The sequence below is a fragment of the Pectinophora gossypiella genome, chromosome 22 (genome assembly GCF_024362695.1).
Source record: "Pectinophora gossypiella chromosome 22, ilPecGoss1.1, whole genome shotgun sequence".
Classification (NCBI taxonomy): domain Eukaryota; kingdom Metazoa; phylum Arthropoda; class Insecta; order Lepidoptera; family Gelechiidae; genus Pectinophora; species Pectinophora gossypiella.
This window is the reverse complement of record NC_065425.1, coordinates 2,147,351-2,166,618: the sequence shown is the minus strand read 5'-3', so window position 1 is coordinate 2,166,618 and position 19,268 is coordinate 2,147,351. Positions and strand designations below refer to the sequence as shown.

Genomic DNA, 19,268 nt, shown 5'->3' with positions numbered 1-19,268 from the left:
ATGTAGCAAATAAAAAAAACAACAAACAAAAGTAAAATGCGATTAGTACCCCGAGCCCTCAAGAGATGGCGCTAGTGGTATTTTAGAACGCGGTAACGAGATGTTTTTGCCGATCCAATAAGATAAACCTCATATATTCCAATTGTATTCTAATACCTACCTCAGTAGTTTTACTTCTACTATAGTAGCTTGCTCCGGTAACTACTATAACCAGGATAAAACTGCTCGTGGTTCTCAATACTGCTTCCGCCGTGTGCCAGCTTCTGCCTAGGACTAGCATACAAAGGGACAGTTGTACGCGACGAACCGCACAATAAACTGTTTCTTCACATCCCGGCTGTTTACTTTCCACTCGCCGACCGGCTCGACTTGGCTATAAAGGACCCCACTCACTACACTGGCGCCCAACGTGGGGCAAGCCTAGTCAGCCCCAATACATCACGAGATCAGGAAGACAGACTGCAGCTACGCTTTGGGAGCAGTTCTAATCCAGGGGGAGGGAGAAGACGAACACCCCGTTGAATATGCGAGTCGCCTTCTGACTGCCGCTGAAAGAAATTATTCAACGACAGAAAGAGAAGCTCTAGCGGTTGTGTGGGCCGTTACAAAGTTCAGAGGTTACATTGAAGGAGTGCCAGTCGTAGTAATCACAAATCATCAAGCTCTGAGGTGGCTTATGTCCCTAAAATCACCCACCGGTAAACTAGCCAGATGGGCACTACAGCTGCAAGCATATGACATTGGCATACAGTATAAACCTGGAGAGAAAGACACGCTTTCACGCCCACCATGCACAGAAGAAAATAGAGCAGAATGTGGTACCTGTGCAGTCTCTGCTGATATGCCTACCCGAAGCCCTAGTGAGATCCGCACAGAGCAGCTAAAAGACGTGTTCATAGCCCGAATCGTGGAAGCACTGGAAAAAGGGAATAATGAGGACGCTACGTACTGGTGTAATAAAGGTTACTTACTCGACAACGGACTCCTATATCCTCTAGCACCTGACTCCGACTCAGAAGAAGCTCAGCTAGTTGTACCTGAGCATGAATGGGCGAATATACTAGCCGCCTACCATGATGACCCGATGGCTGGACACTATGGTGCCGAGAAAACCCATGCCCGAATTTCGAAGCGATACTTTTGGAAAGGAATGCGCAAATTCATAGAAGCGTATGTGCATAATTGTTTAGCTTGCCAACGCTACAAACCCAGTAACCTCAAGCCGGCGGGTTTGCTACAAACAACGACCATGAATAAGAGATTCGAGACAATATCCACTGATCTCTTCGGTCCACTTCCAAGCTCATCAGATGGGAAGACTTGGATAATGATTGTGCAAGATAATGCAACTCGATGGGTGGAATTATTTGCATTGCCAAACGCTACAGCAGAGACTTGTGCCGAGACTCTGATCAAAGAGATTATACTCCGATTTGGTGTACCAAGACGTATCACAAGCGATAATGGAACGCAGTTCATTAGTGCTGTAATGCAAAAGATGTGCTTTTGTTTAGGTATCAAACACAACTTCACTCCTGTCTACCACCCCCAGGCCAATCCAGTAGAAAGACGGAATAGAGATTTGAAGACGCAGCTCGGTATCCTAGTGGAAAGCCAACACAGTAACTGGCCAGAGAAGCTCCCGAGCATCCGCTTTGCTATGAACACCGCTGTATGTTCCTCCCTTGGACAAACTCCTGCATACCTGACGTTTGGTAGAGAACTCAGGACTATAGATGACATACTGCATGATTTTCGTCAAATCGTTCTCTCTGAAAACTTCATCGCTGAAATCACTCCTAAGCTGTTGAATATGGCTGACACTATGAAGAAAGCAAGAGAGGTACAAGAAATGAAGGAAGAAGCTCGAAAGGAATATTTTGATAAGAGTCGTAGAAGCAGTCCGCAATACCAAACAGGGGATCTGGTCTTAGCAAATGTTCACCCAATAAGCAGAGCTTCTAAAGGCTACAGTGCGAAATTCACACCTCGACGAGATGGACCATACCTTATAGTGGAACAAAGCGGGCCTGCTTCCTATAAACTTGCCAACACAGATGATCCTTCTTCTGTGATCGGCACGTACCATACCTCTGCATTGCAACCATATAAGAGCACTGGAAGCGTACAACCATTGCCAGCTCCTGTACAGCCGCTTAGGAAGAGAGGACGACCACGCAAACAGAAACATTAAATTTTCCAGTTTCATCGTCGTGACTACTTCAGAAACTGAGGGGGAGGTTGTAGCAAATAAAAAAAACAACAAACAAAAGTAAAATGCGATTAGTACCCCGAGCCCTCAAGAGATGGCGCTAGTGGTATTTTAGAACGCGGTAACGAGATGTTTTTGCCGATCCAATAAGATAAACCTCATATATTCCAATTGTATTCTAATACCTACCTCAGTAGTTTTACTTCTACTATAGTAGCTTGCTCCGGTAACTACTATAACCAGGATAAAACTGCTCGTGGTTCTCAATACTGCTTCCGCCGTGTGCCAGCTTCTGCCTAGGACTAGCATACAAAGGGACAGTTGTACGCGACGAACCGCACAATAAACTGTTTCTTCACATCCCGGCTGTTTACTTTCCACTCGCCGACCGGCTCGACTTGGCTATAAAGGACCCCACTCACTACACTTATCCATTTTGTTAGAGCGGTTTTGAATATTTTGCCGTTTAATAACTTTAGAGAGTTAGGGAGCTTATTATACACCTCAATGCTCATGTTAAATTTGTTGCATTTGGTTACAAAAACCTAGAGTCGCACTATGATTTGCTGATTATTATCTCTCTGTCTTTATTTAAGAGCTGCGCTCTTGTCGGCGGAACCGCCTCCATTTTCATTACTCCATAGGTAGGGCGTGTAGAATGGTAGTTGCCCCAATCGCCTTTCTTGCTGATTATTATACGGTACTGACGTAATATACGATCCCAAGGACCCCATTACTCTAGCCATAGAGGTAGCCAATCAGCTCGCGACACCAAACACTTCAGGACCGCGATACCGACCCCGCCGGCGTGGTCAGCGATTTCCCTCAATCATCGCTTATCGCTATCGACTGCCTGGTGTCGATTATATTTTTTCAATATATTTTCAACGAAGAAGAAGAATTGTACTAAACTAGTCCTTCTGTTGTTGTTTTGTAATTGTTTTTAATGTTGTGTTTGTATACGCAAAAAAGCATTTTTGTATTGTATTGTAATATTATAATGATTGACGTTTTCCTTTGCGTTATATTGTATTTTTTTTTTCAGTAAATATAGTTATTTTACATATTCTTTTGGAAGTCATAATAATTCTTAACCTCTCACTCAGGAGAGCATTCGACTGTAATGACTTAACGGTTCCTTTTTTTTATATCCAACTGCGGAGAAACAAAAAGAGGGTTGTGTGTTTGTGATATGTATGCTCGTATGCATACGTACACACGAGATATATATATATATATATTTACCCGTATTGCTACCTGTACGTAATTTTACAGGGTGTAAGTAACTTCATAACGAGATGATTTAGTTCATTGTTCTGAGTTAAGATCAGATTTCTACTAGAAATAATCAGAAACGTTTGTCTGTTTTGTGTTAGTAGTTAATTGTTCTTTATATTCTTTTTTGTGTAACAGCCTCCGTGGTCTAGTGGTTAGAGCGTTAGGCTCACGATCTGGAGGTCCGTGTTCGATTCCCGATGGGGACATTGTCGAAATCACTTTGTGAGACTGTCCTTTGTTTCGTAAGGACTTTTCAGGCTTGAATCACCTGATTGTCCGAAAAAAGGAAGATGATTCCGTGCTTCGGAGGGCACGTTAAGCCGTTGGTCCCGGCTATTAGCTGTAAAAACACCTCCACGAACCCGCAGTGGAGCAGCGTGGTGGAGTATGCTCCATACCCCCTCCGGTTGATTGAGGGGAGGCCTGTGCCCAGCAGTGGGACGTATATAGGCAGTTTATGTTATTCTCTTTTGTGTACAATAAACTGTGAAATAAATAAATAAATATCTTTAATTTGGCGGCGGAAAATTTCACTTGATATTAACTCAGAATTATGAGCTGAATCATCCCCCTCAGTATTTGCTACGGTGCCACTTTCATCCTGTATATACGCTTGAGCCCCTTTGCTTCTCATTCCGTCCCTATAGCTATAAACTTGTAATGGGGTACTTGTAATTACGAGGGCGATATTAATAAAGGGTTTCAACCAATAACTTGGTATGCTCAAAGCGTTTCCCATCGACTTTGGTTGTACTATCAGGATATTTGAAACACAATGGTATATAAAGCGGTAATGCAGCTTAAATTACATCGTTATACGCAACAAACATGACTTTTTGGTTTAGGTGGCAATTCGCCCATTTAACATCTGGCCCGCGGGCGAGTTTACATTTTTTATATTTTTTTCGTCTATGCGACTGAATGGTTAAATGAAGGATTAAGGGGTTATTGGGTACATTTCCACATAGAAATATATCATTGACAACATTTCAGGACCAAATGACTCTTTCATTCTTTGTTCGGAGAAAACCAGAATAGTCTTATCATCGTATGAAACCATGACGGCGATAAAACTACAAAAAAAATTAAAAGGTGTAATCTCGCCCGCAAGCCAGACAATAAGTGGGCGACTTGACACCTAACCCACTTTTTTATGTCACTTATTGCAAATACTCTGATGGTATTAACAAAACTTAGCCGGACCACCAAAATGCACTGAGAGCTATTAAAAATTAATAAAAATAAGACAGCACTTCTGAGAGTGCAAATGTGGACGTGAATATCTGCTCAAGTTGTCGCATGACAGGATTGTGTTTGAGAAAACTGGCCCATAGGTCGATAGTGATAAGCCCTGAAGAGGGACAACATTGACCACGCCCGTCGGTTCTGTCGATATTGGAATCCTCACGTGTTTGCTGTCGTGAGCTAATTGGCTGCGTCTATGGCTAGAGTAATTGGGTCAGAGAAATACATACTACTACAATAGAATACAAAAACTCTTCTCCAAAAATTATAAACAAGACAAAATAATAATGGTAATAATTACCCACCGGGGTAAGCAGAAACTATAGAATTCCATTTGCTTCGATCCTGACATACTTCTCTTGCTTCTTCCACATTCATCAATCGCTTCATACACGCACGTCGGTTCAAAGTAGATCGTACTAAACCTTTTCTAAGGATATCTCCAATTTGGTCAATGTAAGTCCTTCTAGGTCTTCCTCTGCCAGACCTACCATCAACTTTCGCTTTATATACCGCTTTCGCAATTCTATTATCCTTCATCCGCTCTACTTATTAAAACCAACGTAACATTCCCTTCTTAATCCGTAGTACCCGTTATTATGTAGTATTATTCTTCATTATAACGCCTATAGCCAAACAGCAATTTCTAAACAAAACCATGCTGTGTTACTGGGTTGTTTTATTTATAATGCAATTAATCGGCTTTAACCTTTGGTAATTGCCCTTTTGGGGCAGAAAGCTTTTCAGGCCAAGTGTTAATGAGTATTGTTTTTTTTTTTTTAAGAAAATAAAAATAACGTAATGTTTTGCTTTTGGTGGTGAATTTTCTTTAGCTTTTTGTATTTGATACCACTGTACAGTCATGAGCAATATAATGTACCCACTTTAGGACTCTGTCGCACTAACATAGACATTTAGTGAGAATTACAGTTCAATTTGTAAAAAAAGTTAATGTGACATGGTACCAAACTGTATATACATATAAATCCTCGTGACCGTACAGAGAACGCGCGTATTATTTTATTTTTATTTACATTTACATTTCACGACGAGTTCATGAGTTTCAGCTAATCTAAAAGTAAATAAAATAACGACCTCCCTGGTCTAGTGGTTGGGCGTTGAGCTCACGATCCGGAGGTCCTGGGTTCGATTCCAAATGCCACTGTCAAAAATCACTTTTGAGACTGTTCTTTGTTTAGCTTAAAAATTACTTTGTGGTCCCTAGTTTGGTTAGGACATTACTGGCTGATCACCTGATTGGCCGAAAGTTAGATGATCCGTGCTTCGGAAGGCACGTTAAGTCGTTGGTCCCGGTTACTACTTACTAGTCGTTACATGAGCCAGATCAGGGGCCTTTGGCGGCTCAATAGTAACCCTTACACCGGGGCTGATGAGGTTGTTACTCCACCTCACAATCCACACGAGAGAAGATGACTACGCTTTCACCTACTTATGTTAGAAGAACAAAATCTCAAAATACTTTTTTTTTTGTTACAGAGAGTGCAAGCCGGCATGAACCTGACCTTAAATGCGTCGGCGAAATGGCTCATAGAGGCATCACAAGGCATACAGAACCCAAATATACTTCTGGAGAAGTTCTCACAGAACCGAAAGGTGGATGATCCTACAAGAGCGCTACTCCTAACGTTTTATGGTATCCTGGTAGTCATCGGAGCAGTTGGAAATGTACTGGTCGTTATTTCTGTAAGTATTTTCAACTTTATCGACGGTTGAAGTGATATTTTTTTATTAAATTATGTGATCCAGACGATTTCGGCAACGGCGACTGCTTCAGCAGCTCCTTGTGGTTTATACAGCCAATCTTGTTGGAAAAGATCCTCGCATATAGTGGGCATGTGAGCACACCATTTAAATATGAATAATTCATCGCGCTTGGCGGTCAAACACATAACCCTCCTTTTTGCTTAGCAGATATAACCTGAAAAAGAAATTAAAGCTATAATGTTAGAGCTAAACCATGAACATACGGAAAAATTTCTACATCCACTGATAGTCATATCAGACACACACATATACCGACACACACACACACACACACACACACACACACACACACACACACACAAGAACACTTATTGTTTATTTTAATACCGTATTGTCACCACTGTTATTGTAGCTAATAGGTACTTATTTTGGGAAGGCACTGTCTTCCAAAATACAGGTTCGCCTAGTTTGGGAGACAGGGTTTCAACGAGAACTATAACTGAGCTATTCAATAAACATTATTATTATATTATTGACAACTTCACTAGTCAGTGAAGATAGCTGTGTGGTAAAAAAAAATCAGATTAGGGTTAAAAATATCACTTCAAAGCAATTCTACAGAAAAGCAATATTGCTATTCGACATTTGTTACATGACTTGCATCAGACATAACAATGTAACATAAACTCACGACCAATCCCAATTGAGGTACAAGTACATTCATCGTAAGATGAATTAAATACCCACAACTTACCGAGCTTTGTTTTGGAAAAACGTGATAGGTGATGAGCCGTATCGCCGTCTGTGATAGTCAAGCCAACAGTGTTAGTGAAAACTGCACTTCGGTTCTAATTGGTGCAAGTTCGGCCCCGGGGTTTGAACCAGCACGGCGCTGCGCAAGCCCGTGGACCACAGGACCAGGAGACAGGCTGTAACTAAGGCCAGGAGCAGAAAAGAGCAGCGGCATAATGTCGCACTGTAATACTGCGCAGCTGCGATGGCTCTGCCGTTAAGTGCGCGCAATACAATTTAAAACTGTTTGGGACAGAATTATCTACAGTGCAACATTATGCCAAACCCAAATATTGAATAAACCTATTTGTAATACTGTCCCAAACAGTTTTAAATTTTATTGCGCGCACTTGACGGCAGAGCCACCGCAGCGGCGCAGTATTACAGTGCGACATTATGCCGCTGCTTTTTTCTGCCGCGCGGCGAAAAACTCTTAGTGCGCGCCTGGCCTAACGCAGTTGTAAGCTGATCATTACGCACTTCTAAATATTCTAACGCAACATTTTCATATCAGATACGAGCAAAATGATGTACGAGTGCCATAAAGCCGTTTAATTACAAAGTTATCTCCACTCGAGACTGTAATAAATTGGTCAAATTATCGCTCAGTGACAATTAATTTAGATAAAGCTAGTTATAGAACTATTGGGCTTCAAAGTATAGAGGGAGTGACATCGTATCGAAAACTTTGAGGAATCAGACCATGATTCTGGGTTGATATCAAGTGAAATTTTCCGTCGCTATGGAACTTCAAAGCAATTCTACAGAAAAGCAATATTACTAAGGCTATTCTTCTTCTCTCGTGTGTGTGGTGAGGTGGATTACCAACCTCATCAGCCCTGGTCTGTCAGGGTAACTATTGAGCCGCCAAAAGCCCCTGACATGACTCATGTAACGACTACGTACTTACATCAGTAAGTAGTAACCGGGACCAACGGCTTAACGTGCCTTCCGAAGCATGTATCATTGTACTTTCTGACAATCACGTGATCAGACTGTAATGTCCTAACCAAACTAGGGATCACAAAGTGATTTTTGTGATATCTCCCCACCGGGAATCGAACCCGGGACCTCCGGATCGTGAGCCCAACGCTCAAGCACTGGACCATGGAGACTATGAAATTGAAAATAATTAAAGAAAACATTTTTTTAATCATAGTTTGAATCATTCTCTTCAATACCCATACGTACTTGTATGGTACCTGTATGTATTTGTATGGGGTGTTAGTGACATCGTAAAAACTCGGCGCCCGCTACGAACTGGTGCGGGCGGAGTTTTACCGGTCTAAACGCAGTATTATTCTTTCTTCTAGGGATGATAACCAGTTACTTCGCGATGCTTAAGACTTAGCATTAAAATTGGTTATAAGAAATCTTAATTAAAACACATAATAACGGTTTCTTACCGCGTTTAAAGTAGGGATATGAGACTCCCGATATTTCGACACGAAAGAGGATAGACAGATATGTCTGCCCGTAGAAAATTATGGATCTACCTACTCCACTCCAATCTCATCAGTCATCCCGTGATCATGGCACTTTCAATAGTGTCGAAATATCGGGAGTCTCATATCCCTAATTTAAACGCGGTAAGAACCCGTTATAATGTGTTATAATTACGATAATAACCGCGTAAACTTAAAACAATTTATAAGTAGTCTACTGACTGCTAGTCAAGACTGTCCACCCTTTTAGTGATTGAAAGTGTTCACGTTGGTATAGCAGAAAGCTCGCTGCGCCCATTGGCCGAAGCCCTTATAGCGGCAAGGATGTGCTGCCGCCAAAGGATGTTATCGCGTTACCGGACAGAGCATAGTACCCCGCTAGCCACAAGTTGCTAGTGTGACTAGGGATCGACGATCCAACGGTGTTATGTTGGAAGTTGTATATATACGTCTTGCTGTGTAAACTTCGATATCGCGTTTCACGACTGCTTGAAGACTGCATTATTGAATGTGGCGCCATCTGTTGCATATGGGCGGAACTAGCTGGCCAACTAGTTGGGTACGCCATACCCTCGATATATTGGATGGCGCCACTGCGGTTGCCGAGCAGATCCTGCTGGTTGCAATGCTTATAAAACTTTGGTCCGCCGGAGACCCGTAACGTGTTACTATCTGTACGTGTTCTATTTTAATAGAGTATAAGTAAATTATTATATTCCTATTATACAAGGGGATTATTCTAAACTCTACGTTTGTGTATACAAAGCTTTTAAATTAATAACTTTTGAACGCTACGAGCTATGCTTCAAAAGGACAGACTAAAAAGAGATAAAGTTAAAATAGTACATTCTGTTCTCGGTTCGTTGACCTTTGCTGCTATTGTGACTCTCTAATGCTGAAAACGCAAACCAGTTTGGTATGATATTAATAGTCACTATTTCAGAATGGAAAATGAGGCTATTTGAATTAGTAAGTTGAAAACTTCTTATGACGTCATCAGAAGAATTCGGCGCGTAACGACCCTGATTTTTTTCAAATAAATGAAACAAAAGTCGACCTTGTACTGCTGCCTAACGCGTGAGAGCGAGCCAGACATAGTGCGTGTGCTTTAACCTCTACTCCTTAGTGTCTTACGGCCAATTAAACAAAAGCAAGACCCAGAAGATGTAAGTCAGTGCCCGATATGAACCAGAAGCTCAAATAATATAATAAATAATAATAAAATAATAAACTGTTTTTATTAAAGGTAAAAACCCAATGATTACAAAGTTAATAATAATATTATCTATACTTATAATAAATCTGTAGAGAGGTCAATTCTGTACATTAAATATTTTTTCAAAATAACTATCAGGGGGTGATAAGTGATCGATACTGATGCCAAAAATGCAATCAGTAAAATTTTTGTCTGTCTGTCTGTCTGTCTGTCTGTCTGTCTGTCTGTATGTTCCTTATAGAAACAAAAACTACTGGACGGATTTTAATGAAACTTGGTACAATTATTCTTCACACTCCTGGACAGGTCATAGTATACTTTTCATCACGCTACAATCAATAGGAGCAGAGTAGTGAAGGGAAATCCTTTTGTATGAAAAATCTAAACCACTCAAGTTAGACGTTTGAAATTTGGCATGCAGGTACCTTAGATACCGTAGAGGTGCACTAAGAAAGGAATTCCCGAAATTCCTACGGGAACGGGAATTAGCGGGAAAATCCTTTTGTATGAAAAATCTAAACCACTCAAGTTAGACTTTTGAAATTTGGCATGCAGGTACCTTAGATAACGTAGAGGTGCATTAAGAAAGGAATTCCCGAAATTCCCACGGGAACGGGAATTAGCGGGAAAATATTTTTGTATGAAAAATCTAAACCATTCAAGTTAGATGTTTGAAATTTGTCATGCAGGTACCTTAGATACCGTAGAGGTGTACTAAGAAAGGAATTCCCGAAATTCCCACGGGAACGGGAATTAGCGGGAAAATCCTTTTGTATGAAAAATCTAAACCACTCAAGTTAGACGTTTGAAATTTGTCATGCAGGTACCTTAGGTACCGTGGAGGTGCACTAAGAAAGGAATTCCTGAAATTCCGACGGGAACGGGAATTAGCGGGAAAATCCTTTTGTATGAAAAATCTAAACCACTCAAGTTAGACGTTTGAAATTTGGCATGCAGGTACTTTAGTAAACTTAAAGCTTAGTTGCAACAGGATATTACAAAATTCCCACGGGAACGGTAGTTAGCGGGAAAAAACATTTGTATGAAAAAATCAAATCTAAATAAAAGGAGAAACTGACTGACTCAGTGACTGACATATCAACGCATAGCCTGAATGGCTAAATGTAGGCATTTGAAATTTGGAAGGGACATAGCTTAGGTACCGTAGAGGTGCACTAAGAAAGGAATTCCCGGAATTCCCACGGGAACGGAAATTAGCGGGAAAATCCTTTTGTATGAAAAATCTAAACCGCTTAAGTTAGACGCTTGAAATTTGGCATGCAGGTACCTTAGTTAACTTAAACCTTAGTTGCAACAGGATATTGCAAAATTCCCACGGAAACGGGAGTTAGCGGGAAAAAAACATTTGTATGAAAAAATCGAAACCGCGTAAGATAGATGTTTTCAATTCAATTCAATTAAATTATTTATTGCATTCCATGTAGTACAATGGGGTGTTACATAGGCATAGGAACTAAAACATGGACCCTGTAGGGCACAGCAACGTTGAAGGGAAGAGAGGAAGTGTGTATTAAAATTAAAACTCAATGAACAATCAATTAAAAAAAAATCAATTCAATCAATTGATTCAATCTAGCATGCATGCATACCTTAGTAAATATAAAGTTTATTTTTGGCTGTATTTTAAAAAATGGGAGTTATTGGGAAAAAAATTGTATGAAAAAATCAAAACTGCATAAGTTAGATGCTTGAAATTTGATATGCACTCCCACACACACAAAGATCTCTCTCTTATTATAACACGCCACGCGGACGAAGTCGCGGGCAAAAGCTAGTAATAAATATAATTGTATAATACAAATTACAAATTACTTAAAGGTACAATAGTAACTACCGTCTATAACACAAAAAAAAAAAACAACACAAAATAAATATGGTGCGATCATTTTTTATTTGATTCCCGATGTACTTTGATCCAGTAGATCCAAATGTAGGCGGCAGCACTGTTGAGTGTTCCTAAATGATTTCGTCTTACATCGTCAGACTTTATATCATGGCTGACTTTGCATACTGACTGACTTCTGCAATGTTTTGCTGAAATAGCAAAAGCAAAAGGTGCATATCAGATTCGCCAGAAATTTTAGGTACGTCGTGAGCGACGTCGGCGACGATGTGGGATCAAATCAAATCAAATATACTTTATTGCACAGAACTACATTTAAACAATCAGACATAACACACGAATACAGTACAATTTGGGCGGCCTTATTGCTCTAGAGCAATTTCTTCCAGGCAACCACCAAAAGGAAATAAACATTTACAAACTTGGATGCGGGATGGTGCAACAAAAAATAAATACCTAAAAGTAAAACTAAAGTTAACATAATAAATACTCTATACTATACGTATATACCTACTATATTAATAAATACTCAATATAATATAATCCATATATACAAAAAATATACCTAACCATAATCTAAGAAAACTATAATAATAAATAATAGACTATACACACACATACAAAACAAGTATTGAAATAAATAAAATACATCATACATAAAATTAATATCTTAAGAATATACATATATATTATTATTATTCATTTGCATTATGTCATGACCAAAAGTCACCAGGAAACATACACGTAAACATGAGGTTGATAAAGTTGAAGTTTGCAACCATCTCTGCAGGATCTCGCACAATAAGTCGACTTGCAAAACTTCCTCGAATCTTCTAGACTATTTTGCAATTTCAATAACGGTGGCTGCGAAGTTTCGTAATACTTTCAGATGTTTGTATTTGAACGTTATTGGATTAAGTTTTAAAAACATCGTGGCATTGCTTTGGAATTGCCGAGTGTTTGAGATATAACTTTATTTATTAAAACTATCTTTACTTTAATTCACTTATACTTATGTATAACTAACTATACAGGGTGTTAGTGACATCGTAACAAAAACTTTGAGGGGTGATCGAGGCCATGATTCTGAGATGATATCAAGTGGATTTTTCCGTCGCAAAAGTATGGAATTGAAAATAATAAAAAAAACACAAAAAATTTCAGGAATATTCAGACTGAAAATTCCACTTGATATCAACTCAGAATCATGGTCTGAACCATCCCCCTCAGTATTCGTTACGGTGTCACTAACACCCATACCTACTTGTATGGCTACCGTATGTACTTGTGTGGGGTGTAAGTGACATCGTAACGAATACTGAGGGGGATGATTCAGCTGATTATTCTGAGTTAATATCAAGTAGAATTTTCCTTCGCAAAAGTATAGAATTGAAAATAATTTAAAAAAAAAAACATGAATTTTGCGACGAAAAATTCCACTTAATATTAACTCAGAATCATGGTCTGAATCATCCCCCTGAGTATTCGTTACGATGTTACTAACACTCTGTATACAGGATTTTAGTAGCACCATACCGAATACTGAACAGGATGATTCAGCTCGTGATTCTGAGTTAATATCAAGTGGAATTTTCCGTCGCAAAATTCACATATTATATTCAAATCTAAAGCGATTCTGGCAAAACTAGTGGAATTTTAATAATAGTGTGCACTGTCAGATATTAAAATAATATTCGGATACCGGCTCGGGTTTTAAACCGCAGAATGTTTTATGATTTTATGCAGAGTTGAAAACCCTTTTTGCTTGTAATTTATGTTAGATTTTTTAGATGTTTTGTTTTGTTGTGTTTTATATGAGCGTTGGGCTCACAATCCGGAGGTCCCGGGTTCAAATCCCGGTGGGGACATATCAAAAATCACTTTGTGATTACTAGTTTGGTTATAGGACATTAAAAGCTGATCACCTGATTGTCCAAAAGAAAGATGATCTTCGGAAGGGACGTCAAGCCATTGGTCCCGGTTACTATTTAAGCCCGAGCACACCCTGGACACTTCATACAAACAACCTCGTTTTACACAGATACTACACATTGATATTATCGCAAACCTGCATCTGTGTAGGACTAGGGCTAGAGCCCTGTGCTGGGAGATTTTCTGGCTACGTCTTTCCCTCAGCGTTACAGATTCCGATGTGGTAGTAGGTAGTTTTACAGCTAGTAACATAATATGTAATTTAATTTTTGACGTTCAAAAAGCGGTGACTATGTAAGCCAATTTTGAAAAATAAATATTTTTGAAGTTTGAACTTTTGAATAAACTCGTTAAATAAAGAAAAAAAAACTTTTGATTCTAGTGTGTGTGACGCCTGTCACCATACGATTCAAGTCTAAACTATATTCGAGGCGGGTATATTTATGTTGGGGGATCGAGGGGGGGGGGGGTGAGGTAAACCTAGCTCAGCCGCTGGTGGGGAACGGAGAGTTTCCGTTTTATACGTAGTATTATTCCTTATACTATGGCACGGATAAGTGTTATAAAAACAAAAATTCTTGACATAATTAACAAACAGTTCGATGTCAGGAATCTTTCCGCCACCAGACTGCTCGGTAGTTGAATGTCAGCAGTCGTTTTAGCTTAGGGCGGTCTTGGAGCAGAGTCTTGTAAGTGGGTTATGACCTTTAACCCTTTCACGGACAGAGATCATGGGTAATTGAGGGTTGGGACGGTTTATAATAGGTAATATGACACCTTGGGATCGGAACGTCATTAGACGTTCTTTTTTTTTACTTATTGTAGATTTGCCGCAGATGGCATTAACTACTTAGCCGGACAAATGGGGAGCGCTGAAGGCTCTCACCCGGTACAACGTTTAAGACAAAAGGCCTGAGGGTGCCCAGTTGGGCGCGAACCTCGGCTCAGGGCATCGTCTGAGAGGAAGAATATTTGAAAGGATTAATCGACCCTAGTGGGTAGATAGCGATAAGCGCTGAATGAGGGGATTAGACATTATAATAAACTGCCTATATACGTCCCACTGCTGGGCACAGGCCTCCCCTCAATCAACCGGAGGGGGTATGGAGCATACTCCACCACGCTGCTCCACTGCGGGTTGGTGGAGGTGTTTTTACGGCTAATAGCCGGGACCAACGGCTTAACGTGCCCTCCGAAGCACGGAATCATCTTACTTTTTCGGACAATCAGGTGATTCAAGCCTGAAAAGTCCTTAAAACAAAGGACAGTCTCACAAAGTGATTTCGACAATGTCCCCATCGGGAATCGAACCCGGACCTCCAGATCGTGAGCCTAACGCTCTAACCACTAGACCACGGAGGCTGTTTGATTAGACATTCTGTCCTTGAAATTATTGAACGGCTCACGGTAAGAATCAGATTGTTTTATGGAGTAACCGGGGTATTACGGAACTCGCCTGGTATCGCATTGTGTAAAGCAGCTTTAATTTAGACCTTATTGCAAAGTTTTTCTCGGTAGTTGAGGAATTTCATTTGTTAAGAATTTTGTCCCTTAATATATTTTTAACACCTGACTTTTGCAGTTTAATAAAGGAGGAAAAACGCTGCTTCTCGTTTGAGAATTTTGTAATAAAACTTCGTATTTGGAAGAATGATATTAAATTGAAAATCGTAGAATAAGGAATAATACTGCGTATAGAACGGCAACTCTCCGCTCCCCACCAGCGGCTGAGCTAGGTTTTCCTCTTTCACGTTATTCTTAATCCTATGGTCGTCAGACATCACACCCACAGATGCACGTGTACGATAACGTCAAAGTGTAGTGTCTGTGTAAAACGAAGTATTTTTATTAAGTGTCCCAGGTGTGTTAAACATGGAAATTTAAAATATGCTTAGCAACGTTCGAAAACTAAATACTTACTTTTCAAAATTCGAATATACATAATAGGTGTTTAAAAACTTTTTTAAAAAGAAACATACCTACAAAAAAATTGATTGCACCGATTCTAGCGTTTTGGGTACCTTTGCACCAGAGACGGACAGAGGTTTTGTTTTTCTTAATTTTTACATTTTATTTTTATTTTATCATGCGTTTTACTTCTTGTAGGTTAGGTTATGTTTTTTTTTCTGTACTTATGTAAAAAAGATTACAAAGCCGTGGTTGCTCACTTGGTAGAACGCTTGCCTCTCACTTTAAGGTCGCAGGTTCGAATCCAGCAAAGGCATAAACCAATCATTGTCAAATTTGTTTTCGAATTCATGTTTGGATCATAAATGAATTACGTTTTCAGCGGTGAAGGAAAACATCGTGAGGAAACCCACATTCTCGAGACATGCAAAGTGGATTTCCACATTCCCGGGAAATGCATTTTCGCTGGTTAGAAGGACAGAAAGCCAGTCGCTTCTGTAAAAAAACCGGAGCTGTCAAATCTTCAAGTTAGGTAAGCGGACCCTGTGAAAAACGAGATAATGCTAAAGAGATGATTATGACGACTGAAAACCGAAAATTCGTATAATCATTTTATTGAAAACCCTGTATTGAAAATAAAATTCAGAATTTTGATTAACGACCAAAGTTGCCAGCAATTTTCATTCAACAGATTGGAACTTTCCTTACAAAGTAATTAATTTTATTATTTTCCTGCCAGGTTTTTTGTTGAAACATTTTTTCGACTTTGACAAAAATAATTAGGACTGAGATTTATTTATGATTGATTTGGTTTCAGCGAGGATATAAACTTGTCCCATCAGTGGCCTGTTAATCAAAACTTACAAGCCCATAACAAGGAATTTTCTTGTAAAAATTTTCATTTTTATTACACGAATGTTTATCAAACCTACACATGTAAATTACATGTTACAAGTGTCAATATTTATTTCTTAAATATATTTTACAATTCCTCTATTATTATTTTTTTGGTAAACGTAATTTACACGTACTACTGAGTAACTTGTAGCTTGTAAACGTGTAGACTTGTAAGTTTTGATAGACACGGCACTGTTGTTGCTACTGGTGAGTGTTCTTAATTTTTGACAGTTCCCCATAATATTTGAGTCTATCTATCTATCTACTCAGCTTGTGTCCACCCACTGTTGTGTACAAGCCTCCTCTTTTTCATGCCATCCTTTCCGTTCCTGTGCAAGTATCATTGCTTTCCAGCATACCTCACAATGTCATCCAACCACCGGGCTGGTGGTCTGCCTCGATAATTATTTGAGTAAAGAAACATTATAGTTTTGGTTATATTTTTACACTATAACCTTTTGCGCAGCGTTTAACTGCAAAATCATAGTGTTATATTATTTATTCTCTGAAGATCGGAAAGAAGAAAACTGAGAAAAACATATTCAATCAGTACAGTCAGTCAGACAGTATGGCGAACTGTTAACAATGCACTGTTGATACCTTGGTCGATACATTGTCTACATTTAAGCAATGCCTGTGTGAAAGAGATAGAAAGAGTCATACTCTTTACGTTTGACACAACCCTACAAATTAATCTTTTATCTTTGAGTAGTTATCATAGATAAACTTGTTGAAAGTCAATTTGATATATTTGAATTTACGCCATTTCGCAAGGTGTTGTGGCCGAGGAGAGAAATGACAAGAAACTGCAACATCGACACACCTTTAAAATGAATTTAGGCATACATTACAAGATATTGAATAACTAGACGATCACTATTTTTTAAATAATAATAATAATAATAATAATAATAATAATAAAAATATTTATTTCCTTCACAACATAACATGATACAAAGTGTACATAAACATCTTAGACAATAGGGTTAAACATAACGGGTGATCATGTGTAAAGGCTGGAACCTAGACTAGGATACCCTGTATTATAGGATTCCAGGCCTCCACCTCCAGATCAGCAGTCTTAATGGGTAGCCATAATTACAACTTAGAAAGAAACAAACGACTACAAAAATAAAAGAAATAAGGATAAAAATTAAAAAACTAATCAATCAATCAATAGGGAATTAAGTAGAACAACTATTTGTGTCAAAATATGTGATGGTGTGATTTGGTGTGCATGGTGTGTAAATGAAAGTATTGTGTGTGTGTGTGTGTGTGTGTAAAAATGGGTGACCACAAAATGGGAGTTAAAAGTCCATTTTAAGATTCCGAGATTTAGGCAAATCAAAATCGAGACAAAATATAAGAAATAAAAATAGAAATGATGCACCTAAGAAATTACGCTGAGAAGGTCTTCAGTCTCATCATATGTTAGTGTAAGTAACCAGTTTGTTACAGATTTCTTACACTTATAAATATTTAGGTTGTAAATATTACACCGTCTGTTAATTTTATTATAAATATATGCACCGAGAAAGAAGAAGAACCTACGAGCAAATGAGGTCTTGCAAGGTTGGGAGGGGCAAACAATATCCGACCGTCTCTTCGAAGCCACAAGATTCGGATCATAGGTCAGACTCACATGCATTTTCATTATAATTGAGAGAATAAAGAGCTTACGGATCGACAGAACCTGCCAGTCTTGGTAAAGTGCAATTGTCGGGAAGAGGTACGGACGGAAGGCCGCAACCTTCAATACTGCTCTCTGGGCAACCTCAAGCTTCATCAAATTAGACTTTGATGCACCGCCCCAGGACGTAATGCAGTATGTAAGAATTGATTTACAAATAGCAAAGTACACTGTTTTAATCAAGTCAAAATTAGCAATATGTCGAAGACACCTGAACACGTAAATAAGTTTTCTAACGCGAGATGCCACCAGGTTAATATGAGTCTTAAAGTTAAGGTGTTGGTCAATATTAATACCAAGATATTTAATGACCGGGACGCGTTGTAGACTAAGACAGGAGCACGAAGAGATCTGGTCTGGTGCCTGGTTGCAACAGTGGGCAATCAACTCGTAGAAATCTGGCGGGATCTGGGGACTACGGATAGCAAAGGTCATGTATTTGGTTTTGTCAGTATTAACTGTAAGATAGTTATTTAGAAGCCATGAAACCACAACATTAAGGCCAGACTGTGCGATACTGAAGACCTCCTGCCATGAACTTGCTTTAAACACTAAAGCTGTGTCATCGGCAAAAGATATAATTTTGCCTCCAGGCAGTGGGGTAGAACACAAGTGGTTAATAAACACCAGAAACAGCGATGGACCCAGAATGCTCCCTTGAGGCACTCCGCAATTTATAGGCAAGTCCGAGCTAACATAATCATCAATTTTTACCCGCTGTGTCCGTCCAGTAAGATAACTCTCAAATAACTTTAATTGATTGCCTCTAATGCCCAAGCATTCAAGCTTTTTTAAGAGAATGGGAATCGAGATTGTGTCGAATGCTTTGGCTAAGTCCAGAAATACTGATACGCATTTCTCGCCAACGTCCAACCCCTCCACCAAAAACTGAATCAAATCACGGACAGCATCAGATGTTGATAGCCCAGATCGAAACCCAAATTGCTGATCAGATAGAAAGTTATTAGCTTCTAAGAATTTGGTGAGTCTATTGTTCATTAGCCGTTCCAGTATCTTAGAGAGTGTGGGGAGAATAGAAATGGGTCTATAGTTTTCAACACAAT

General features: G+C 39.3%; 1 protein-coding gene across 1 annotated transcript in view; it reads left to right on the top strand.

The window, feature by feature from the left end:
* The window catches only part of LOC126377138 (neuropeptide F receptor), a 125,192-nt gene that overhangs the window by 83,437 nt on the left and 22,487 nt on the right, over window positions 1–19,268 (top strand). The window contains exon 2 of the mRNA XM_050024817.1: window positions 6,233–6,439. Coding sequence (XP_049880774.1) covers window positions 6,233–6,439 — 207 coding nt within the window. The remainder of the gene's footprint in view (window positions 1–6,232; window positions 6,440–19,268) is intronic.